We start from the raw sequence: 27,907 nt of genomic DNA on the forward strand, positions 1-27,907 counted from the left end.
TCTATTCACTAGACCACGAAGGCAGTCTCCAAGCAGACGTTCTATCCACTAGACTACGGAGGAAGTCTCCGAGCAGACGCTCCATCCACGTGACAACGGAGGAAGTCTCCAAGCAGACGCTCTATTCACCAGACCACGAAGGCAGTCTCCAAGCAGACGCTCTATCCACTAGACCACGAAGGCAGTCTCCAAGCAGACGCTCTATCCACTAGACTACGGAGGAAGTCTCCAAGCAGACTCTCCATCCACAAGACAACGGAGGAAGTCTCCAAGCAGACACTCTACCCACTAGACTACGGAGGAAGTCTCCGAGCAGACGCTCCATGCACGTGACAATGGAGGAAGTCTCCAAGCAGACGCTCTATTCACCAGACCACGAAGGCAGTCTCCAAGCATACGCTCTATCCACTAGACTACGGAGGAAGTCTCCGAGCAGACGCTCCATCCACGTGACAGCGGAGGAAGTCTCCAAGCGGACGCTCTATTCACTAGACCACGAAGGCAGTCTCCAAGCAGACGCTCTATCCACTAGACTACGGAGGAAGTCTCCGAGCAGACGCTCCATCCACGTGACAACGGAGGAAGTCTCCAAGCAGACGCTCTATTCACCAGACCACGAAGGCAGTCTCCAAGCAGACGCTCTATCCACTAGACCACGAAGGCAGTCTCCAAGCAGACGCTCTATCCACTAGACTACGGAGGAAGTCTCCAAGCAGACTCTCCATCACAAGACAACGGAGGAAGTCTCCAAGCAGACGCTCCATGCACGTGACAATGGAGGAAGTCTCCAAGCAGACGCTCTATTCACTAGACCACGAAGGCAGTCTCCAAGCATACGCTCTATCCACTAGACTACGGAGGAAGTCTCCGAGCAGACGCTCCATCCACGTGACAACGGAGGAAGTCTCCAAGCAGGGCCTGATACTCTCATTTTTACAGGTAATCTGACTGATTATTGGTCACACCTTGTTTATTGGAATTGTGTTGCACACGGCAACAGACTTTTCTTTATTAAATATGTCTTCACGCAATATTGTCTTTGACTATTTATATATTGCCATTTAAACTTTGAGCAGTAGAGATACTACATTGAGACAGAATACTGACTCAAGGCTGACATACAACTATCATTTAAAATATTGGGTACCCTCCGTATCCACTGCACCACGGAGGTCAGGGGTAGAACTTCTGCTCACTGGGCAGACATTTTTAGAAACATTTGAAACAAAAATGACTGCCCATAAATAGACTTTTTCAATTTTCATCATTGGTGGAGGAAGTACATTTGTACATGAATTATAAGCATGATTGGTCCTGTGGTTTGAAACGGATGACACACGATTCCGGACACAAAACGCATGCCAGGCACCAGACATACAGGCCTTGATGTAGGCTCACTTAAGATTCAGTCAGGTGGGCTAATAAAAAAAAAACTCAATTGATTTTTCTTTGTCTTTTATTAAAAATATTAGCTGACAGCTTTCAGCTCCACTTCGAAGACCAAGGTGCTGTTTGGTGGAATAGGCCCCTGCCGCTGCTTCCCATATCTGAAACATAGATGTTACCATGGTAACACATGTCCCGAGTTGGTACATGTCAAACAGAACAGATGGAAACTAACAGTAAACAAACTCTCCAAATGTCCACAGTGGACCAGTAAACATCATGTACATTGTCCTCCATGCAACAAGACACAAGTGATGAGGATAGTGGTACCAGGAGATCCAGAGGACATCTTGCCCAGGGAGTGGGGGCGGTCTTCACCTCATCATGCATGTATACATGTTTACATATCAAGAGTAATGGAAAAACTTATGTCACACTGAAGAGGACGCAGTATAAATATAATTCTAATTTTCTCAACACTATGCTGGCCTGACTGAATGCCCAGGTTTCCAAAACTTGAAATTCCTTTTATGAATTGACACATCCACTTTGTACCTACCTATGATGTCAGAACATATATACAAAGTATTATTCTTGAAATGATGAATCAAGGTCAAAATGCATACAGCCCCACGACTAACTACACCTATGCCAAATTTCGATATATTTTAATCAAAAGATGGCCAATTAATAGATCCGGCGACCATGTTAAAAACAATCGGGTCACAATTGTGAACAATTCTTAGCGACGTTATAGCCGAGATGACTCATATAGCTACATGGGCCGGAGAGTTTCAGAGGAGACGACAAAAATGTAGTGACACTTGAAACATGGGGTACGTGAAAGTCAAAGGTCAAAACTGTGCTGTGTATTATTCCTGAAACTACACACTAGTGAAGCACTCACCCCATTGTTGGCGGTATTACCAATTTCCTCTTGCCTCCGACCTTCATTCCTGAAACACAAAAATCAACAAATCCTCAAATAAAACGTATCTTCCTTTAGTTAAATTATTTTGGATTTTCTCTCAATGAAATGGCTTTTGCCATAATTAAAAGAGTGCAATCGAAATGTTACTGAACAAGATTTTTCTGATGGATAACAGGCCATTTACCATTATTTTGAGAATATTTCTTCCATCACTTGAATATAGACCACTGGCTTAATATTTAAAGGTATACTGTATCGATGTATCAGTGTATCGATGTATCAGTGTATCGATGTTTCGATGTATCGATGCATCGGTGTATCTATGTATCGGTGTATCAATGTATAACTATATCGATGTATCAGTGTATCCATGTATCGGTGTATCGATGTATCAGTGTATAGATGTATCAGTGTATCGATGTATCAGTGTATCCATGAATCGGTGTATCGATGTATCAGTGTATCGATGTATCGATGCATCGGTGTATCTATGTATCAATGTATCAGTGTATCGATGTATCAGTGTATCCATGTATCGGTGTATCGATGTATCAGTGTATCGGTGTATCCTCTGTACCACTACACAACTCACCACTGACTCCAACATCCCAGCCGCGTATCACTTCACCCTTGCCCATCTTAAACTTGAACGGCTTCCCACCTTTACAGGAGTCGAACTGTTTGCCATCTTGTAGCGTTCCGACATAATACATCTGGGCCTGAACACAACACATCACAATGAACGGAAAATAGGGACTTCATTTGAAGAAATGTAACAAAGATTTATCCTTGATGCCGATCTCAGATGTTAACTTGGTGCTGTTTGTTTCTTTGTTTGCTGTTTATGTCGCACTCAGCAGTATTCCAGCTATATGACGGCGGTCCGTAAATAATCAAGTCTGAACCAGACAATCCAGTCATTAATATCATGAGCATCAATCCACACAATTGGTTGGTTGGTTGATTTGTTGTTTAATGCCGCACTCATCAATATTCCAGCTATATGACGGCCGTCTGTAAATAATCGAGTCTGGACCAGACAATCCAGTGATTGACATCATGAGCATCGGTCACACAATTGGGATACAATGACATGCATCAACTAAGTCAGCGAGTCTGACCACCTGATCCCGTTAGTCACCTCTTACGACAAGCACGGTCACCTCTCATGGCAAGCATTGATTGCTGAAGACCTTGTCTACCCCGGATCTTGCCAGGTCAATGTGGTGCTGACACACCCGAACACATGACGGGGAATCCGGGCTGTGTGTGTGGACACCCCCAAGGGATGCAACTCAACACAGGGAATTATGTCACCTTTATCCCATGTTTTCTTTCGAAGGTGAGAGAAATAATTCACCTCTAACATGTCTAAAATACACACATGAAACAATACACCTCCAACACACAAAAAGAACCACACAATTTCGGCAGGATTCATGCTAGTCTTTCAAAACCCATGTTCTTTCCTTACCCAAATGTTATGATGTTTAACAACCTAGCAGTCAATGACTATTGCACCGTGTTGCAGAGACAATATCCCACTGCTATCGGACAACAACCAGGTGGATAACAGCCTGAGGTCCTGAGGTCCTGAGGTCCTGATCATGCAATAATGTCTCACCTGTTTCCCTGACTTGGCTTCTGGTCCATGTCCGACTTTGATATCTTCAACAATTACTCCACCAGCAAAGAATTGCTTCTTCGGCGTCTCTTTAGGGGTCTGACCGGGTGTTGGTTTTGGAGTGTTTTTAGGGGTCTGAGCGGGTGTGGGTTTTGGAGTGTTTTTAGGGGTCTGAGCGGGTGTGGGTTTTGGAGTGTTTTTAGGGGTCTGACCGTGTTTGGGTTTTGGAGTGTCTTTTTTTGGTGTGTCTTTTGTGAGGTTATTGGCTGATGACTTCTGAAAACACAATGTGCAAAAAGGGTGAGAGTGGCTACTATAAGGTGTTGATCTCAAGATGTCTCACTTGAAACAGGAAAGCAAACACTCCAATTGATAACTCTCCAAGTCTACCCACAAACAATGTTTTTTAGTTTGGACACAAACTCCACATATGTTACTTTGAGAAAACACACTGGACAATAACGGGTCTCTTGACTAATTCCAGCTTTGACAAGATAGATTGTTTAATGTCACACTAAGACAAACTCAAGCTAACTTCTGGAACATATTCTACCTAGGAACGTGCAGTACTAAGGACATATTCTACCTGTAAACATGGGATACAAGGACATATTCTACCTGTGAACATGGGGGACAAGAACATGGGATACAAGGACATATTCTACCTGTGAACATGGGATACAAGGACATATTATACCTGTGAACATGGGGTACAAGGACATATTCCACCTGGGAACATGGGGTACAAGGACATATTCTACCTGTGAACATGGGGTACTAAGGACATATTCTACCTGGGAACATGGGGTACAAGGACATATTCTACCTGGGAACATGGGGTACAAGGACATATTCTACCTGGGAACATGGGGTACAAGAACATTCTACCTGGGAACATGGGGTACAAGGACATATTCTACCTGGGAACATGGGGTACAAGGACATATTCTACCTGGGAACATGGGGTACAAGGACATATTCTACCTTGGAAAATGGGGTACAAGGAAATATTCTACCTGGGAACATGGGGTACGAAGGACATATTCTACCTGGGAACATGGGGTACAAGGACATATTCTACCTTGGAAAATGGGATACAAGGACATATTCTACCTGGGAACATGGGGTACGAAGAACATATTCTAGCTGGGAACATGGGATACAAGGACATATTCTACCTGGGAACATGGGGTACAAGGACATATTCTACCTGGGAACATGGGGTACAAGGACATATTCTACCTGGGAACATGGGGTACAAGGACATATTCTAGCTGGGAACATGGGATACAAGGACATATTCTAGCTGGGAACATGGGATACAAGGACATATTCTAGCTGGGAACATGGGATACAAGGACATATTCTACCTGGGAACATGGGATACAAGGACATATTCTAGCTGGGAACATGGGATACAAGGACATATTCTAGCTGGGAACATGGGATACAAGGACATATTCTACCTGGGAACATGGGGTACAAGGACATATTCTACCTGGGAACATGGGGTACAAGGACATATTCTGCCTTGGAAAATTGGGTACAAGGACATATTCTACCTCGGAACATGGGGTACGAAGGACATATTCTAGCTGGGAACATGGGGTACAAGGACATATTCTACCTGGGAACATGGGGTACAAGGACATATTCTACCTGGGAACATAGGGTACAAGGACATATTCTACCTGGGAACATGGGGTACAAGGACATATTCTACAAGGACATATTCTACCTGGGAACATGGGATACAAAGACATATTCTACCTGGGAACATGGGGTACAAGGACATATTCTACCTGGGAACATGGGATACAAGGACATATTCTACCCGGGAACATGGGGTACAAGGACATATTCTACCTGGGAACATGGGGTACAAGAACATATTCTACCTGGGAACATGGGGTAGTAAAGACTAATTCTACCTGGGAACATTGGGTACAAGGAAATATTTTCCCTGGGAACATGGGGTACTAAGGACATATTCTACCTCGGAACATGGGGTACAAGGAAATATTCTACCTGGGAACATGGGGTACAAGGAAATATTCTACCTGGGAACATGGGGTACAAGGACATATTCTACCTGGGAACATGGGGTACAAGGACATATTCTACCTGGGAACATGAGGTACAAGGATATATTCTACCTGGGAACATGGGGTACAAGGAAATATTCTACCTGGGAACATGGGGTACAAGGAAATATTCTACCTGGGAACATGGGGTACAAGGAAATATTCTACCTGGGAACATGGGGTACAAGGACATATTCTACCTGGGAACATGGGGTACAAGGACATATTCTACCTGGGAACATGAGGTACAAGGATATATTCTACCTGGGAACATGGGGTACAAGGAAATATTCTACCTGGGAACATGGGGTACAAGAAAATGGGATACAAGGAAATATTCTACCTGGGAACATGGGGAACAAGGAAATATTCTACCTGGTAACATGGGGAGGGGAAAAGTGAGACTTGCTTACATCTGGAGTATTCTGTTGTGATTCTGCTCCCTCCTTGTTTTTGTTTTTCTTCTTCTTCTTCTTTTTCTTCTTCTTTTTTTCTTCGGTGTTTGGAGTACTTGCTACACCATTCTGCCCCGCGCTCTGGAACAACACCAATCAACAGTTAGGACACTATTACCACTGTAAACAAAACTAGCAATGGTGATAAACTCGAGAAAGGGTTATAGTGAAAATGGAACAAGTTTTAAAAGACAAGGAATTTATACATATGTTTGTTCCAAGAAAATATAATATCAAGACTATTATACCAAAAGGGATTGTGACACCAAATAGGACTGTGACATCATCTAAGGTCATTTATAAAGTTGAGGAAGTTGGAAGGCTTCATGTATTTGAAACGCAGTAAGAAAAAGGTAAGGAAAGGCAAAGACTCTCACCTTATTTTTTGAGGCACTTTCTGCAGACTGTTGCTTTGTAGTTTGTTTCCCTTTAGCTTGTTTTTTGGCTTTGGGTGATTTTGCTGGCACTTGTTGGTCCTCCTCGTCATCCTCATCAGATTCATCATCTACAGGGGTAATAACACAATCAGTCAACTCACACACAGAGGAAACAACAAAGTCAGTCAATTCACACACAGGGGTAACAACACTGTCAGTCAACTTACACACAGGGGAAAGAACACAGTCAGTCAACTCACACACAGGGGACACAACACAATCAGTCAACTCACACACAGGGGTAACAACACAGTCAACTCACACAGGGGAAACAACAGTCAGTCAACTCACAAACAGGGTAAACAACAGTCAGTCAACTCACACACAGGGGAAACAACACAGTCAACTCACACACAGGGGAAACAACACAGTCAACTCACACACAGGGGAAACAACACAGTCAACTCACACACAGGGGAAACAACACAGTCAACTCACACAAAGGGGAAACAACACAGTCAACTCACACACAGGGGAAACAACACAGTCAACTCACACACAGGGGTAACAACTCAGTCAACTCACACGCAGGGGAAACAACACTGTCAGTCAACTCACACAGGGGAAACAACACTGTCAGTCAACTCACACACAGGGGTAACAACACAGTCAGTCAACTCACACACAGGGGTAACAACACTGTCAGTCAACTCACACACAGGGGTAACAACACAGTCAGTCAACTCACACACAGGGGAAACAACACAGTCAGTCAACTCACACACAGGGGTAACAACACTGTCAGTCAACTCACACACAGGGGTAACAACTCAGTCAACTCACACACAGGGGAAACAACACTGTCAGTCAACTCACACACAGGGGTAACAACACAGTCAACTCACACACGGGAAACAACACTGTCAGTCAACTCACACACAGGGGAAACAACACAGTCAACTCACACACAGGGGTAACAACAGTCAACTCACACACAGGGGAAACAACACTGTCAGTCAACTCACACACAGGGGAAAGAACACAGTCAACTCATACACAGGGGTAACAACACTGTCAGTTAACTCACACACAGGGGAAAGAACACAGTCAGTCAACTCACACACAGGGGAAAGAACACAGTCAGTCAACTAACACACAGGGTACACAACACAGTCAACTCACACACAGGGGTAACAACACAGTCAACTCACACACAGGGGTAACAACAGTCAACTCACACACAGGGGAAACAACACAGTCAACTCACACACAGGGGTAACAACAGTCAACTCACACACAGGGGAAAGAACACAGTCAACTCATACACAGGGGTAACAACACTGTCAGTTAACTCACACACAGGGGAAAGAACACAGTCAGTCAACTCACACACAGGGGACACAACACAGTCAACTCACACACAGGGGTAACAACACAGTCAACTCACACGGGAAACAACAGTCAGTCAACTCACAAACAGGGTAAACAACAGTCAGTCAACTCACACACAGGGGAAACAACACAGTCAACTCACACACAGGGGAAACAACACAGTCAACTCACACACAGGGGAAACAACACAGTCAACTCACACACAGGGGGAAACACCACAGTCAGTCAACTCACACTGAGTGTTAAACACAGTCCACTTATTATTAATGAGTGTCACCCAACTAGCCAGGGTGTAACCGTAGTCAGCATGGTCAGACTGGCGAACGTTTCAGAACATTGCTCGTTTGTTTGTTATTTGTTGTTAAATTCTGCACTTGGCAATATTCCAGCCATATGACGGTGCTCTGTAAATAATGTCTTGACCAGACAATCCAGTGATTGACATCATGAGCATTGATCAACGCAATTGGGATACGATGTGATGCATCAACCAAGTCAGGGAACATGACCTCCTGGTCTCATTAGTCGACTCGTGCGACAAGCATAGTCGCCTTTTCCGGCAAGCATAGTCGCCTTTTACGGCAAGCATAGTCGCCTTTACCGGCAAGCATGGGTTGCTGAAGACCTATTCTACCCCGGATATTCACGGGTCTCAGTACATTGCAATTCTTTATACCATATAGTGAGGTCATGTATTGATACAATATGGTACAAAGTAAATGTAAAGGTGATATGAAAAACTGCTCTCAATCAAAACAACTAATTATGTTTTGGTTAAACTATCAAATCAATGCATCAGAATGTATTGTCAGAGCCCCTCAGGGTTGAGATCAATTATATTTCACTTCCCTGTAAATCATTATTTGTGACTTGTTGCAATATATTCAATTGGGAATAATCTCATTTGGTTTTCAGCTACGAACCATCTTTCTCTTCCTCTTCATCGTCATCTTCATCTTCAGTACTGGGATCGTCAATGTGCTGGCCAATCATCAACTAGCAAACACATAATAAACAAACATCAACTACCATACCAAGTAATCTGGTATTCCGACACACCAACTGTCATACCAAGTAATCTGGTATTCTACCGACACACCAACTGTCATACCAAGTAATCTGCTTTTCTACCGACACACCAACTGTCATACCAAGTAATCTGGTATTCTACCGACTCACCAACTGTCATACCAAGTAATCTGGTTTTCTGACACACATACTGTCATACCAAGTAATCTGGTATTCTACCGACACACCAACTGTCATACCAAGTAATCTGGTATTCTACCGACTCACCAACTGTCATACCAAGTAATCTGGTTTTCTGACACACCAACTGTCATACCAAGTAATCTGGTATTCGGACACACCAACTGTCATACCAAGTAATTTGGTTTTCTACCGACACACCAACTGTCATACCAAGTAATCTGGTATTCTACCGACACACCAACTGTCATACCAAGTAATCTGGTATTCTACCGACTCACCAACTGTCATACCAAGTAATCTGGTTTTCTGACACACCAACTGTCATACCAAGTAATCTGGTTTTCTGACACACATACTGTCATACCAAGTAATCTGGTATTCTGACACACCAACTGTCATACCAAGTAATCTGGTATTCTACCGACACACCAACTGTCATACCAAGTAATCTGGTATTCTACCGACTCACCAACTGTCATACCAAGTAATCTGGTTTTCTGACACACCAACTGTCATACCAAGTAATCTGGTATTCGGACACACCAACTGTCATACCAAGTAATTTGGTTTTCTACCGACACACCAACTGTCATACCAAGTAATCTGGTATTCTACCGACACACCAACTGTCATACCAAGTAATCTGGTATTCTACCGACTCACCAACTGTCATACCAAGTAATCTGGTTTTCTGACACACCAACTGTCATACCAAGTAATCTGGTTTTCTGACACACATACTGTCATACCAAGTAATCTGGTATTCTGACACACCAACTGTCATACCAAGTAATTTGGTATTCTGACACACCAACTGTCATAACAAGTAATCTGGTATTCTGACACACCAACTGTCATACCAAGTAATCTGGTATTCTGACACACCAACTGTCATACCAAGTAATCTGGTATTCTGACACACCAACTGTCATACCAAGTAATCTGGTATTCTACCGACTCACCAACTGTCATACCAAGTAATCTGGTATTCTACCGACACACCAACTGTCATACCAAGTAATCTGGTATTCTACCGACACACCAACTGTCATACCAAGTAATCTGGTATTCTACCGACACACCAACTGTCATACCAAGTAATCTGGTATTCTACCGACACACCAAGTGTCATACCAAGTAATCTGGTATTCTACCGACACACCAACTGTCATACCAAGTCATCTGGTATTCTACCGACACACCAACTGTCATACCAAGTAATCTGGTATTCTACCGACACACCAACTGTCATACCAAGTAACCTGGTATTCTACCGACACACCAACTGTCATACCAAGTAATCTGGTATTCTACCGACACACCAACTGTCATACCAAGTAATCTGGTATTCTGACACACCAACTGTCATACCAAGTAATCTGGTATTCTACCGACACACAAACTGTCATACCAAGTAACCTGGTATTCTACCGACACACCAACTGTCATACCAAGTAATCTGGTATTCTACCGACACACCAACTGTCATACCAAGTAATCTGGTATTCTACCGACACACCAACTGTCATACCAAGTAATCTGGTATTCTGACACACCAACTGTCATACCAAGTAATTTGGTATTCTGACACACCAACTGTCATAACAAGTAATCTGGTATTCTACCGACTCACCAACTGTCATACCAAGTAATCTGGTTTTCTGACACACCAACTGTCATACCAAGTAATCTGGTTTTCTGACACACATACTGTCATACCAAGTAATCTGGTATTCTGACACACCAACTGTCATACCAAGTAATCTGGTATTCTACCGACACACCAACTGTCATACCAAGTAATCTGGTATTCTACCGACTCACCAACTGTCATACCAAGTAATCTGGTTTTCTGACACACCAACTGTCATACCAAGTAATCTGGTATTCGGACACACCAACTGTCATACCAAGTAATTTGGTTTTCTACCGACACACCAACTGTCATACCAAGTAATCTGGTATTCTACCGACACACCAACTGTCATACCAAGTAATCTGGTATTCTACCGACTCACCAACTGTCATACCAAGTAATCTGGTTTTCTGACACACCAACTGTCATACCAAGTAATCTGGTTTTCTGACACACATACTGTCATACCAAGTAATCTGGTATTCTGACACACCAACTGTCATACCAAGTAATTTGGTATTCTGACACACCAACTGTCATAACAAGTAATCTGGTATTCTGACACACCAACTGTCATACCAAGTAATCTGGTATTCTGACACACCAACTGTCATACCAAGTAATCTGGTATTCTGACACACCAACTGTCATACCAAGTAATCTGGTATTCTACCGACTCACCAACTGTCATACCAAGTAATCTGGTATTCTACCGACACACCAACTGTCATACCAAGTAATCTGGTATTCTACCGACACACCAACTGTCATACCAAGTAATCTGGTATTCTACCGACACACCAACTGTCATACCAAGTAATCTGGTATTCTACCGACACACCAAGTGTCATACCAAGTAATCTGGTATTCTACCGACACACCAACTGTCATACCAAGTCATCTGGTATTCTACCGACACACCAACTGTCATACCAAGTAATCTGGTATTCTACCGACACACCAACTGTCATACCAAGTAACCTGGTATTCTACCGACACACCAACTGTCATACCAAGTAATCTGGTATTCTACCGACACACCAACTGTCATACCAAGTAATCTGGTATTCTGACACACCAACTGTCATACCAAGTAATCTGGTATTCTACCGACACACAAACTGTCATACCAAGTAACCTGGTATTCTACCGACACACCAACTGTCATACCAAGTAATCTGGTATTCTACCGACACACCAACTGTCATACCAAGTAATCTGGTATTCTACCGACACACCAACTGTCATACCAAGTAATCTGGTATTCTGACACACCAACTGTCATACCAAGTAATTTGGTATTCTGACACACCAACTGTCATAACAAGTAATCTGGTATTCTGACACACCAACTGTCATACCAAGTAATCTGGTATTCTACCGACTCACCAACTGTCATAACAAGTAATCTGGTATTCTACCGACACACCAACTGTCATAACAAGTAATCTGGTATTCTACCGACTCACCAACTGTCATACCAAGTAATCTGGTATTCTACCGACACACCAACTGTCATACCAAGTAATCTGGTATTCTACCGACACACCAACTGTCATACCAAGTAATCTGGTATTCTACCGACACACCAACTGTCATAACAAGTAATCTGGTATTCTACCGACTCACCAACTGTCATAACAAGTAATCTGGTATTCTGACACACCAACTGTCATACCAAGTAATCTGGTATTCTGACACACCAACTGTCATACCAAGTAATCTGGTATTCTACCGACTCACCAACTGTCATACCAAGTAATCTGGTATTCTGACACACCAACTGTCATACCAAGTAATCTGGTATTCTACCGACTCACCAACTGTCATAACAAGTAATCTGGTATTCTACCGACACACCAACTGTCATACCAAGTAATCTGGTATTCTACCGACACACCAACTGTCATACCAAGTAATCTGGTATTCTACCGACACACCAACTGTCATACCAAGTAATCTGGTATTCTACCGACACACCAACTGTCATACCAAGTAATCTGGTATTCTACCGACTCACCAACTGTCATACCAAGTAATCTGGTATTCTACCGACACACCAACTGTCATAACAAGTAATCTGGTATTCTACCGACTCACCAACTGTCATAACAAGTAATCTGGTATTCTACCGACTCACCAACTGTCATACCAAGTAATCTGGTATTCTGACACACCAACTGTCATACCAAGTAATCTGGTATTCTACCGACTCACCAACTGTCATAACAAGTAATCTGGTATTCTACCGACACACCAACTGTCATAACAAGTAATCTGGTATTCTACCGACTCACCAACTGTCATACCAAGTAATCTGGTATTCTACCGACACACCAACTGTCATAACAAGTAATCTGGTATTCTACCGACACACCAACTGTCATACCAAGTAATCTGGTATTCTACCGACACACCAACTGTCATAACAAGTAATCTGGTATTCTACCGACACACCAACTGTCATACCAAGTAATCTGGTATTCTACCGACAACCAACTGTCATACCAAGTAATCTGGTATTCTACCGACACACCAACTGTCATAACAAGTAATCTGGTATTCTACCGACACACCAACTGTCATAACAAGTAATCTGGTATTCTACCGACACACCAACTGTCATAACAAGTAATCTGGTATTCTACCGACACACCAACTGTCATAACAAGTAATCTGGTATTCTACCGACACACCAACTGTCATACCAAGTTATCTGGTATTCTACCGACACACCAACTGTCATAACAAGTAATCTGGTATTCTACCGACACACCAACTGTCATACCAAGTAATCTGGTATTCTACCGACAACCAACTGTCATACCAAGTAATCGGGTATTATACCATTACAAGAATAGCACCGACAAGAAACATGGGCCTCTGGCCTTTATACTGAATTAAAACAAGAGGCCCATAGGGCCTGTATAGCTCACCTGGATATTTACGCAATCATGACAAAATATACATTGTACATACTGCAAATATTTTGTAATCTAGGCTGTCAGCATTTAAAATGGGTGGATGGCAAATCTGACAGCATGAACGTGTATTTCTCTAGATAGAAATGTAGCATAAAGATCTGAACCATTTCCATTTTATGATCCAGGATCTTAGTTTCCAGGGGACCCCAGGCCGAATCCTATTGGCATAAATGTATTATTCTCTTCATAACATACAAATGTATAAAATGTATAGGTTTATTTTAGGGTGGGGATAATATCGATTTGCATGTTATGGTCAAGGTTCTAACTATCTCCTTTGGGAATGCCGGACAGATGAACAGAAGGGCCAGTCCTGGTAGCATATCTGCATTCCTCTCACTATACTCAGTAATTGTAAATATGGTCATACGGTGGATGATTTTAACTGTGTCCAAACTCTTTTTGGCCCAGCCCCTCAGCCCCTGGGAAATCTTCAAACCAAATATGGTAGTTCCAGAGAAGAAGTCGTTTAAAACTATATAGACAAATTACTCCTATTTGGCCTTGCCCCTCAGCCCCTTGGGGGGGGGGGGGGGTGTGTCAGCCTCACCATTTGTCCAATTTTGAGGCCCCACCACCTAGGGATGCTTCTAGTCAAATTTAGCTCCTGGTGAGCTAAAAATACAAGAAATCTGTAGACATTGCAACACATTTGAACAACAACTTACTTTGCGTATTTCATGTCGTTCATCCGAATCCAAGTCTTCACTGTCATCGGAATCCATGTCTTCACTGTCATCCTTCATGTTCAACAATTTTGATTTCTTCTTTTGCACAATTCCCATGTCTTTAGCTTTTCTCTTCTTTGCATCTAGAAAATCAAGATGTCCCAGAGTCACACTTCCGACATGAGATCAGCTCTCATGAACATTTTTCTTTTCTCATTCCAAAATTGTTCATTTATATTTACCAGTACATGAACTATAACGAAAAATAATCTAATGGGACAAATTTGCTAAGAAACTTCAGCAACCTGCAGTATATATGTTTCCTGTTTAACACTGCACTCAGCAATATTCCAGCCGTATGACAGCGGCCAGTAAATAATAGTCTGCAATTGACAATAAAGTGATTGACGTCATAAGCAAGGATCCGTGTTGTCAGGAGTTGATGACAATCAACCATCGAGTCTCGCCACCTAATTAAGTTGCATCTCTGTTGCAAAATTGACCTGGGACCCGGGAATCCCAAAGGAGCACAGTGGATCGAAATCAATCTGCAGCAAGCGTTTCAAAAACTGAACAAGCTAAAGTATAATTGTTGTTAATTGTTGCACTAATACTTGACCTTACAGTATGATCTGAAATGACAAGAGCCCAAAGTCCTGCATTGATATCTTGGAGAATCTGTACATCACCGTCAGGTCCAACAACAATGTGTTCTATGGACAAGAGCCCTGGACACACTCAAGACTACCCCAACTCTACGTAATGTCCTTCAACAATATGTTCTATGGACAAGAGCCCTGGACACACTCAGGACTACCCCAACTCTACGTAATGTCCTACAACAATGTGTTCTATGGACAAGAGCCCTGGACACACTCAGGACTACCCCAACACTACGTAATGTCCTACAACAATGTGTTCTATGGACAAGAGCCCTGGACACACTCAGGACAACCCCAACTCTACGTAATGTCCTACAACAATGTGTTCTATGGACCAGAGCCCTGGACACACTCAGGACTACCCCAACTCTACGTAATGTCGTACAACAATGTGTTCTATGGACCAGAGCCCTGGACACACTCAGGACTACCCCAACTCTACGCAATTTCCTACAACAATGTGTTCTATGGACCAGAGCCCTGGACACACTCAGGACTACCCCAACTCTACGTAATGTCGTACAACAATGTGTTCTATGGACCAGAGCCCTGGACACACTCAGGACTACCCCAACTCTACGTAATTTCCTACAACAATGTGTTCTATGGACAAGAGCCCTGGACACACTCAGGACTACCCCAACTCTACGTAATTTCCTACAACAATGTGTTCTATGGACAAGAGCCCTGGACACACTCAGGACTACCCCAACTCTACGTAATGTCCTACAACAATGTGTTGTATGGACCAGAGCCCTGGACACACCCAGGACTACCCCAACTCTACGTAATGTCCCACCTTTCTTCATGGCCGTCTCAATAGCAAAATCTTCATCCTCACTGTCGTCATCACTGTCCTCCTCTTCCATACCAAGGAGTTCTGGTGCCTCGTCTGTAACCATGGCAACGCATACAGGTGATCAAAGACAATGTAATGCCACAGAACTCCCAGGAAATACACAGAGCAATATTTGCCCAGAGGAGAGAGCCATCTGCTTCCAGGACTCCCAACACCAGCAGCACTACCACAAGTTCACCCAGATGCAAGAAGATAGCTTTGTTTTCAAATGATATTAAACATTAAATTACACTGACGCCACATCTAGCCTATCATGCCTAATGCATTCCCAACAATCATGATAATCATACACAAGTCCACTCAGACATTGTGCTCATTCTCGAACTTAGGATCAATATATGAATACAGCAACACAGTTAGGATAGATTGAATATTGCTTTATGGTGCCATTCTGCAGCTTGGTTGTTTGTTCATTCTTAATGTGGCACTCCGCAACTTTCCAGCAATATCCTGGCAGCCAGTGGACATGGCAAGTAATTGAGTACGGATCAGGTATTGTAAGTAACGATTGATGCCACACAGAATAGTGAATAAAGGATCAAGATACATCTTCTGACAAATTCCCTTTTTTTCATACATCACAATATATTTAGCATAACAAGAAGTGCATGACATGAACATGAGAAATGGATGACGCGGTGTGCGCAGTCATCATCATCCTCCAACTCACCATCCGACTCGGAGGAATCTCCGCTGAGCCCCATCTCGTCGTCGTACTGCCCCTCATCCAGCAAGTAGCCCGTCAGATGCACAATGCCTACAACAAACGGCAAAATCATTCTTGTTCACTTGTGGTACTTGAATGTAGAGAATGTGTGTGCCATTTCATGAAAAGTGGGCTGATTGGTGGCCGTATCAAGTTGGGTAGGGGAGCTAACTCTGGACAATTTTCTGAGTGATTCACATATCCATAAATATCTTTTTCACTCACGACCTTCTAAAAGCATTTTCAAAGCTTTTTAGTTGGGCTATTAGTATGTCGATATTTTTTTTAATCCAGCATACCATATATTAGATAATTCATGGATAACAACTTCTTTATTTACTGTAAAGGCGACGTTTCAGTACAGATCCTTATTTCGATGTCAAGCAAGGCTGAATAATGAACATCATACAGAATATATATACATGTAGTAGGGGGATTAACAGTAACAACAACTGAATACAAGAGAGAGATTAACGTGAGTAGGTTAAGTAATGACAACAGAAGGATGATACTGTAACAAGGTGATGGACAGGGAACCCATGATGAGGAAGCCAGTAAGGCTGAAGGCTAATTGCACAGGATAAGTATACATAGGTGTGGTGATTAATGCTTAATGAGTTCATAGTAGGTGGATGGGATGAGATGGCCTTGACCTCTGTTGATTGATTACTTGTGGCAGTGAATGTGGACTGCTTCTGTTAGTTTTCTTTTAGTGAAGTCATGGAGGTTGTTGGAGAGGATTTGGACGTTTTCCCAGTTGTTGTGATTAGAGCAGTTGCTGATATGGTCTGAGATGGCTGATTTACTGTCTGATCTGATGGTTGGATTCTGGTGTTGATGGGGCGGGATGTTTCACCTACATAGGATTGTCCACAGCCAACTGCTCTAATCACAACATCAAGTGGGGCAACGTCCAAATCCTCCCCAACAACCTCCATGACTTCATTAAAAGAAAAACTAACACAAGTCTGAAGTTGCTTGACAAAGGTATAAGGATCTATACCGAAACATTGCCTTTACAGTAAATAAAGAAGTTGTGATATATGAATTATCTCTACTTTTGTAATCCAGAGCTACAGATAAGCAGCATATTCGTGTAAAATACTAAACAAAATTATTCAAAACCCAACTACTTTCAAATAACTTGCATACAGAAATGCATACATCAAATGTTTCTTTGTTTGTTACACCGCACTCAGCAATATTCCAGCTATATGACGGCGGTCTGTAAAATAATCGAGTCTGGACCAGACAATCCAGTGATTGACATCATGAGCATCAGTCTACACAATTGGGATCCATGACATGTATCAACAAAGTCAGCGAGTCTGACCACCCAATCCCGTTAGTCGCCTTTTACGACAAGCATAGTCGCCTTTTACAGCAAGTATGGGTTGCTGAAGACCTATTCTACCCTGGACTCTTCACGGGTCTCACCAAATGAAAAACTCAAATGTATAAAAACAGCTCGCGTAAATACCCAATGAAGCTTTTTCAGCATGCGTACTCAATATACAGTAAAACATTATCGCAATGTGTATCCTTGGAAAAGCATATCCAGTATACCGGTAATTGCATGCAGGGCTATTATGTACCATCAGACCGACCTGTTCCGTTGAGGAAGAATGTGACCTCCTCTCCCTCTGTGAAGTTGAGGTCCAGGGGTTGTTGGTAGAGTCGACCAAACTCCAGCGTGCACATCACAAACTCCGCCTTCTCATGCTGAATCATCACAGATACATGCTTTTCCTTTGTTTTGGGGGTTTCTGTCAATCAAAAATATACACCTATATCACCATGGCAAGATTCTAGGTGTTGAGTCTTACACATAATGTACTCCCCACTAAATTTTGTCAGTCACAACTTTCAACAAATAATAAAATGTATGAAAATTACCTAGTTGTTTTCAACATCCTATTCAATGCAATGACATCATCTCTGAAGTAACTTAGTCAGATCTACACGACATTCACACAAAGTTCAGTAATAATTTTCTCTTTTCTTTTTGAATATTTCAAGACCAAGTCGCTTCAAATATATATTTAACCTTGAAGTAAAGCAAAATATTATGTCCTTGCACTAAAAACAGACAAGGGGAAACCCTGATGGTAACAGACAAGCTAACTTTGTTAAAAAAAATATACTTATATGATCTATTTTGTTGTTTGTTGTTTAACGCTACACTCAGCAATATTCCAGCTATATGACGGCAGTCTGTAAATGATCGAGTCTGGACCAGACAATCCAGTGATTGACATCATGAGCATTGATCCACACAATTGGGATACAATGACATGAATGAACCAAGCCAGAGAGCCTGACCACCCGATCGCCTCTTACGACAAGCATGGGTTGCTGAAGACCCATTCTACCCCGGATCCTCACAGGTTGTATAATAAGAATATCGCTGATGTTTTGTTCAACATGTTCAACAACAAAGATTTATAAGGTACATAATTTGACAGTGAACAGGGACTGGCAGTCACAATAATTACTGGCCCAAGTTTAATTTTACCTGTAATTACAGGTAAACGGGAGCACTGTAACATGATCAAGCACCATGCCCCATTAAGACCCTGACCCACTAATAGAACAACTGCAGGTAATCTTCAGAAGCATGATCAGCGCCCTGTACTATCAGTTTACTACTGAGTTTGTAAATGAACATGAGGGTCCCTGTTGACTTGTGTATAACATAGCTTTTATAGCAGTGTGGAAGGTGTACAAATTGTGTACTATTATCAGGAATGTTTTGTCTCATTTGTTCTTTACCACTCAACCCCTGTTTATTATGACACTGGGAGTACCGGACCCAGCACAACATTGGGAGTACAGGACCCGGCACAACACTGGGAGTACCGGACCCGGCACAACACTGGGAGTACCGGACCCGGCACAACACTGGGAGTACCGGACCCGGCACAACACTGGGAGTACCGGACCCGGCACAACACTGGGAGTACCGGACCCGGCACAACACTGGGAGTACCGGACCCGGCACAACATTGGGAGTACCGGACCCGGCACAACATTGGGAGAACCGGACCCGGCACAACATTGGGAGTACCGGACCCGGCACAACATTGGGAGTACAGAACCAAGCACAACATTGGGAGTACCGGACCCGGCACAACATTGGGAGAACCGGACCCGGCACAACATTGGGAGTACCGGACCCGGCACAACATTGGGAGAACCGGACCCGGCACAACACTGGGAGTACAGGACCCCGGCACAACACTGGGAGTACAGGACCCGGCACAACATTGGGAGAACCGGACCCGGCACAACATTGGGAGTACCGGACCCGGCACAACATTGGGAGTACCGGACCCAGCACAACACTGGGAGTACCGGACCCGGCACAACATTGGGAGTACAGAACCAAGCACAACATTGGGAGAACCGGACCCGGCACAACATTGGGAGAACCGGACCCGGCACAACATTGGGAGTACCGGACCCGGCACAACACTGGGAGTACCGGACCCAGCACAACACTGGGAGTACAGGACCTGGCACAACACTGGGAGTACAGGACCCGGCACAACATTGGGAGTACAGAACCAAGCACAACATTGGGAGTACCGGACCCGGCACAACATTGGGAGTACAGAACCAAGCACAACATTGGGAGTACAGGACCCGGCATAACACTGGGAGTACAGGACCCAGCACAACATTGAGAGTACAGGACCCGGCACAACATTGGGAGTACAGGACCGAGCACAACATTGGGAGAACCGGACCCGGCACAACATTGGGAGTACCGGACCCGGCACAACATTGGGAGTACCAGACCCAGCACAACACTGGGAGTACCGGACCCGGCACAACACTGGGAGTACAGAACCAAGCACAACATTGGGAGTACCGGACCCGGCACAACATTGGGAGAACCGGACCCGGCACAACATTGGGAGTACCGGACCCGGCACAACACTGGGAGTACAGGACCTGGCACAACACTGGGAGTACAGGACCCGGCACAACATTGGGAGTACAGAACCAAGCACAACATTGGGAGTATCGGACCCGGCACAACAGAACCAAGCACAACATTGGGAGTACATGACCCGGCATAACACTGGGAGTACAGGACCCAGCACAACACTGGGAGTACCGGACCCGGCACAACACTGGGAGTACAGAACCAAGCACAACACTGGGAGTACCGGACCCAGCACAACACTGGGAGTACAGGACCCGGCACAACATTGGGAGTACAGGACCCGGCACAACACTGGGAGTACAGGACCCCGGCACAACACTGGGAGTACCGGACCCAGCACAACACTGGGAGTACAGAACCAAGCACAACATTGGGAGTACCGGACAAGGCACAACACTGGGAGTACCGGACCCGGCACAACATTGAGAGTACAGGACCCGGCACAACATTGGGAGTACAGGACCAAGCACAACACTGGGAGTACAGGACCCCGGCACAACATTTGGAGTACAGGACCCCGGCACAACATTGGGAGTACAGGACCCGGCACAACACTGGGAGTACAGGACCCGGCACAACACTGGGAGTACAGGACCCGGCACAACACTGGTAGTACAGGACCCGGCACAACACTGGGAGTACAGGACCCGGCACAACATTGGGAGTACAGGACCCGGCACAACATTGGGAGAACAGGACCCGGCACAACATTGGTAGTACAGGACCCGGCACAACACTGGGAGTACAGGACCCGGCACAACATTGGGAGTACAGGACCCGGCACAACATTGAGAGTACAGGACCCGGCACAACATTGGAGTACCGGACCAAGCACAACACTGGGAGTACAGGACCCCGGCACAACATTTGGAGTACAGAACCAAGCACAACACTGGGAGAACAGGACCCGGCACAACATTGGTAGTACAGGACCCGGCACAACACTGGGAGTACAGGACCCGGCACAACATTGGGAGTACAGGACCCGGCACAACATTGGGAGAACAGGACCCGGCACAACATTGGTAGTACAGGACCCGGCACAACACTGGGAGTACAGGACCCGGCACAACACTGGGAGTACAGGACCCGGCACAACATTGAGAGTACAGGACCCGGCACAACATTGGAGTACCGGACCAAGCACAACACTGGGAGTACAGGACCCCGGCACAACATTTGGAGTACAGAACCAAGCACAACACTGGGAGAACAGGACCCGGCACAACATTGGTAGTACAGGACCCGGCACAACACTGGGAGTACAGGACCCGGCACAACATTGGGAGTACAGGACCCGGCACAACATTGGGAGAACAGGACCCGGCACAACATTGGTAGTACAGGACCCGGCACAACACTGGGAGTACAGGACCCGGCACAACATTGGGAGTACAGGACCCGGCACAACATTGGGAGAACAGGACCCGGCACAACATTGGTAGTACAGGACCCGGCACAACACTGGGAGTACAGGACCCGGCACAACATTGGGAGTACAGGACCCGGCACAACATTGGGAGAACAGGACCCGGCACAACACTGGGAGTACAGGACCCGGCACAACATTGGGAGTACAGGACCCGGCACAACATTGGGAGAACAGGACCCGGCACAACATTGGTAGTACAGGACCCGGCACAACACTGGGAGTACAGGACCCGGCACAACACTGGGAGTACAGGACCCAGCACAACACTGGGAGTACAGGACCCGGCACAACATTGGGAGTACAGGACCCGGCACAACATTGGGAGAACAGGACCCGGCACAACACTGGGAGTACAGGACCCGGCACAACAGGACAGCAGAACATGCCACCATCTTAGTAGACATCCAGGGGCGGATCCAGGACTTTAAAATGGGCGGGGATTCCACTTGGCATGCTTGGGTCATTTGTAACTTCAGTGCGAGGGGTGTATTCCACCCAAACAATAACAAAACACCCAAAGGAAACCATTAGTAATTTTACCTTAACAACCAAACCTACATGTAAATCATGACAGGCAAATTGCCAATGGGCTAACAAAATGTGAACAGATGGAAACAAGAGTCAAGAAGATGACAAATCCCCCCTGCATCCACAATAGCCAAAGGCACCACTTCAGCCCCTGGGTAATATGTGCACCAAGTTTGGATGACAAATCCCCCCTGCATCCACAATAGCCAAAGGCACCACTTCAGCCCCTGGGTAATATGTGCACCAAGTTTGGATGACAATATCCCCCTCACATTATATGCATCATTAAAAAAACACCCCTTGGATCCGCAACTGGATACGGCAGATATTTGGGTACAGCTTCACACTGGAAGTAACACTTAACAGGACACAGGCAGAACAGCATAAAGGAGCCTGGTGACTAGTAGTGGGACGATGCACGGAATGCATCGATGGGTTGCGATTGTTTACTTCTCGATACAAGTATCGATCACAATCAAACACTAAGAAAAAAGTATCGATTCTAACCTTAAATGTATTCTTTAATACATGTTACACCAAACACTTATTACTAGTGAAACTGTGTAGTGAAAACGTAAATATTTTCACCCAATGAGCCATACTTGACACTGCTAACAGTAAATTGTTTAGTGCACCAGGTATTTTGCCATCCTATCTATGAAAAAAATGGCTTACTCCCCACGGATAAGAGCATGTGCAAGTATCGTGATACGTATCAGATTGTGAGCAAGGCATTGTGATACATATCAGACCGTGAGCAAGGCATCGTGATATGTATCAGATCGTGAGCAAGGCATCGTGATACGTATCAGACCGTGAGCAAGGCATTGTGATATGTATCGGATTGCATAGTCGCATGTTAGCAAACACACCAAGGCCCCAGAGCCAAACATGCTAACAAAAGATTCCATTATCATGATGAAGACATCACTTCACCTGCTGAAGGGGCCAAAAGAACAAGTGAAATGATGTGTATTGGCAAAAAAAGAAGCTACAGATAAGCAGGGTATTTGCATAAAATACAAAAAAATAATATCAAAACCCAATTCCTTTTAATTAACTTGCTTACAGAAACGCATGCATTAAATGAAAAACTCAAATGTATAAAAACAGCTCGCTTAAATTCCCAATGAAGCTTTTTCAGCATGCGTACAAAGGAGCTAATTTCCGAAGCACAATTACGAGCTCATTTACTTTCCGGGTCAAGCCAATTTATTTAGAACAGTTATATATACATCTAAAACATTATTTCATTTTTTTTTAAATCTTAAAATGTTTACTAATTTTGGGAAAAACCCAATATATTGATAAATAGATGAGTGAAAAAATATTGGTTACCCAATGAAAAATGTAACAACCCAATTAAAATAGAAAAGTAAACAGTCAACTGCTCAAAAAGTTATCTGGAGCTCTGCAATATTCCTGCATGATGAATACAACTAAATAAACTCCTTGACATGTGGGAAAGACACGTAAACATGTAACTTATAACATGTGTATAAGAAAAGCACAAGTGCTACACATTGATAGAATACAAACCTGTACCAGACTCCAGAGCTGCCATTGAAATGTGGAAGGAGCGCTCCACGGTCTGTGTGTAGCGCTTACCGCCATCTAGTGTCACGCCTGAAACAACGAAAAATCTCAGTCATCCACGAACTGTCTCCAGACCATGCAAATGTCATCACACATGTTAAAAGTACTTAGGCTGCAAAGACTGAAAAGATAAACACAGCACAAAAACATTAGGTACTTATAAACTACCAACGTAAAGCAAAGTAACCATTAACTGTCTTTCTTTCGTGATAGGATTCATGGGTCAATTTTTCTATTTTTTTTGGATAACTACAAATTCCTGTAGTTATCAGTACATGCTACATAGTGGCACATAATGTTAGTTGGTGTATTAGATGGAATAAAATTATGTATTATCACTGAAGGGGTTGGCAGGGCTACTACAGGTATGTACGCCAGGTACTTTTCGGTGCACAGAAACATACCGTAACCAAAATACAGGACGGTACCTGGGACATGTTTGCTTCACCATGCTGATTACGAGTGCATCCTGTACAGTATGTATGGAACTGTGTATGGTCATTTTTATACACCCTGGAATGCATCTCATACAACAGTTCCGATTCAGAAAATGAAGAAAACCTCCCATACTACATGTACTAAGAGATATTTTACCCGACGAGCGTGTACTGCCATGATGGATTTTACTGTGGTTTGGCATACAGGATACATTAGGGTACATTTCTATATATCCAAAGGTACCTGGTTAACATATCATCAGTACCCGTGCCGACAACGACCACTTTAGCAATATTATCGATTCAATTTCCACATAATTAAAACAAAGTACCATAAAAAATTTTACTTTCTTCATGTTACACATAAATCGAAGGATCAACAATACTTAAATGTTGTTTGATGTATTCACCGACCTGGTCATGTGTATTTACCCAACAATGAGAAAACAAAGACAACATTTGATGATTAACACAGCTGCAATATCGTGGATCAACAAGCCCTGTGTTGTATAATAGTTAACATGGTTAAAGGCATTATTCAGGTAGAAATTATTTCTTCTCAAAAGTTTTTCCCACATGTTATAATTTTAATGAGGAGTGCTGATGAACAAAATGCGTCTCTTTCAAGATTTTCGATTAGTTTCAGTCATTTCAACAATGTTCAATGTAACAAACAAATACGTTTATTTTTTAAATCACATTCTTTTCTCTTCGTCACGTATTACAACAATGTTTCGGCAACATCGTAAACAGCAGCCTTCACAGTTCCAAATATAACATCGGATGTTAGAGAAAAAGAGCACGTGTTCTAGGCCTACTGCGCTGAGTACTGGAGGCCTTTATCACAAATATACGAGATCTACCAAACACTTGTGGATAAAACAACAGAACACGTTCATTCAGTTGCTGTTACAGAAATTGGGAATGTTGCTACACGTCCAAATCAAAGACACACTAGAAGAAAAACAGATTAATTCACTGGCCAGAGCTAATGTGTATTGACTCCTAAAACCCACGTGGTTTCTCGAATCATAAACATCGCCTCTCCTCAACCACTATCAACATTGGCAGGCGCTTGTTTCGCGTGGAAAACGACAATTCCTTAGCTTTTGACATATGCAAAAAATAACCATTCGATATATTTCTCGATCTTACCCCAAAACATGTTCTGAACGTCTCGTAACTTCACCATTAGATTTGAACTTGTTTCAGCCTCTCACCGCAAACTGGTCTCGATGTACTTCCGGTTAATGTCGTAAATACGACACGCGGAAATTTGTAAAGATTCACTCGGGCGCATTCGTGACCAACTCGTATTATTCCGGGACAAGCCGAATTGCAGGTTACGGAAAGGGGCGAGTGGTAACGAATGAGGATTGCGTTGCTTTCAAGAAACAAAAAACCTGGGCTATGTCAAAATAAATATCCATTGTTTATGTCGGCTGTCCAAAGTACACTTCTCATAAATAGCTTCCAAATTACATGACAAAGTATCGCGGATGTGGAAATAGTTTTCAATCTAAATTGTAATGGTAAAACATGTTTGAATATTAGATCTAATTGTCAAAGAATTCTTAGCTCTGAACCTTAAAGATACCACATTTCTTCTCTCTTAATTTTTGGAAAAAAATGTTTATGCTATATTTTTTTACAAAATAAAGAAAAAAAACGTTCTTTGACAAGGATGGATTTTACTGTGGTTTGGCATACAGGATACATTAGGGTACATTTCTATATATCCAAAGGTACCTGGTTAACATATCATCAGTACCCGTGCCGACAACGACCACTTTAGCAATATTATCGATTCAATTTCCACATAATTAAAACAAAGTACCATAAAATATTTTACTTTCTTCATGTTACACATAAATCGAAGGATCAACAATACTTAAATGTTGTTTGATGTATTCACCGACCTGGTCATGTGTATTTACCCAACAATGAGAAAACAAAGACAACATTTGATGATTAACACAGCTGCAATATCGTGGATCAACAAGCCCTGTGTTGTATAATAGTTAACATGGTTAAAGGCATTATTCAGGTAGAAATTATTTCTTCTCAAAAGTTTTTCCCACATGTTATAATTTTAATGAGGAGTGCTGATGAACAAAATGCGTCTCTTTCAAGATTTTCGATTAGTTTCAGTCATTTCAACAATGTTCAATGTAACAAACAAATACGTTTATTTTTTAAATCACATTCTTTTCTCTTCGTCACGTATTACAACAATGTTTCGGCAACATCGTAAACAGCAGCCTTCACAGTTCCAAATATAACATCGGATGTTAGAGAAAAAGAGCACGTGTTCTAGGCCTACTGCGCTGAGTACTGGAGGCCTTTATCACAAATATACGAGATCTACCAAACACTTGTGGATAAAACAACAGAACACGTTCATTCAGTTGCTGTTACAGAAATTGGGAATGTTGCTACACGTCCAAATCAAAGACACACTAGAAGAAAAACAGATTAATTCACTGGCCAGAGCTAATGTGTATTGACTCCTAAAACCCACGTGGTTTCTCGAATCATAAACATCGCCTCTCCTCAACCACTATCAACATTGGCAGGCGCTTGTTTCGCGTGGAAAACGACAATTCCTTAGCTTTTGACATATGCAAAAAATAACCATTCGATATATTTCTCGATCTTACCCCAAAACATGTTCTGAACGTCTCGTAACTTCACCATTAGATTTGAACTTGTTTCAGCCTCTCACCGCAAACTGGTCTCGATGTACTTCCGGTTAATGTCGTAAATACGACACGCGGAAATTTGTAAAGATTCACTCGGGCGCATTCGTGACCAACTCGTATTATTCCGGGACAAGCCGAATTGCAGGTTACGGAAAGGGGCGAGTGGTAACGAATGAGGATTGCGTTGCTTTCAAGAAACAAAAAACCTGGGCTATGTCAAAATAAATATCCATTGTTTATGTCGGCTGTCCAAAGTACACTTCTCATAAATAGCTTCCAAATTA

At 43.3% G+C, this 27,907-nt stretch overlaps 1 protein-coding gene across 2 annotated transcripts; it reads right to left on the reverse strand.

Moving 5' to 3' along the window:
- Positions 1 to 1,438: 1,438 nt before the first annotated feature.
- LOC124147027 (46 kDa FK506-binding nuclear protein-like) lies at positions 1,439 to 27,641 on the reverse strand. Of its 2 annotated transcripts, none has more exons than XM_048395973.1 (13): positions 27,582 to 27,641; positions 24,428 to 24,514; positions 18,584 to 18,742; positions 16,941 to 17,027; positions 16,211 to 16,303; positions 14,750 to 14,892; positions 9,173 to 9,245; positions 6,858 to 6,985; positions 6,439 to 6,561; positions 3,942 to 4,217; positions 2,910 to 3,036; positions 2,294 to 2,342; positions 1,439 to 1,547 (listed from the first exon to the last, which is right to left on the reverse strand). In XM_048395973.1, exons 1-13 carry the CDS (start codon positions 27,616 to 27,618, stop codon positions 1,469 to 1,471), a joined length of 1,461 nt encoding a protein of 486 aa, XP_048251930.1. In that variant the 5' UTR covers positions 27,619 to 27,641; the 3' UTR covers positions 1,439 to 1,468. The 2 variants fall into 2 exon arrangements, with proteins under 2 accessions (XP_048251930.1, XP_046373580.1); XM_046517624.2 differs by lacking the exon at positions 27,582 to 27,641 and adding an exon at positions 26,077 to 26,229.
- Between the last annotated feature and the right edge of the window lie 266 nt (positions 27,642 to 27,907).

The sequence above is a fragment of the Haliotis rufescens genome, unplaced genomic scaffold (assembly GCF_023055435.1).
Source record: "Haliotis rufescens isolate VD_foot unplaced genomic scaffold, xgHalRufe1.0.p SCAF_1, whole genome shotgun sequence".
NCBI classification, from domain to species: domain Eukaryota; kingdom Metazoa; phylum Mollusca; class Gastropoda; order Lepetellida; family Haliotidae; genus Haliotis; species Haliotis rufescens.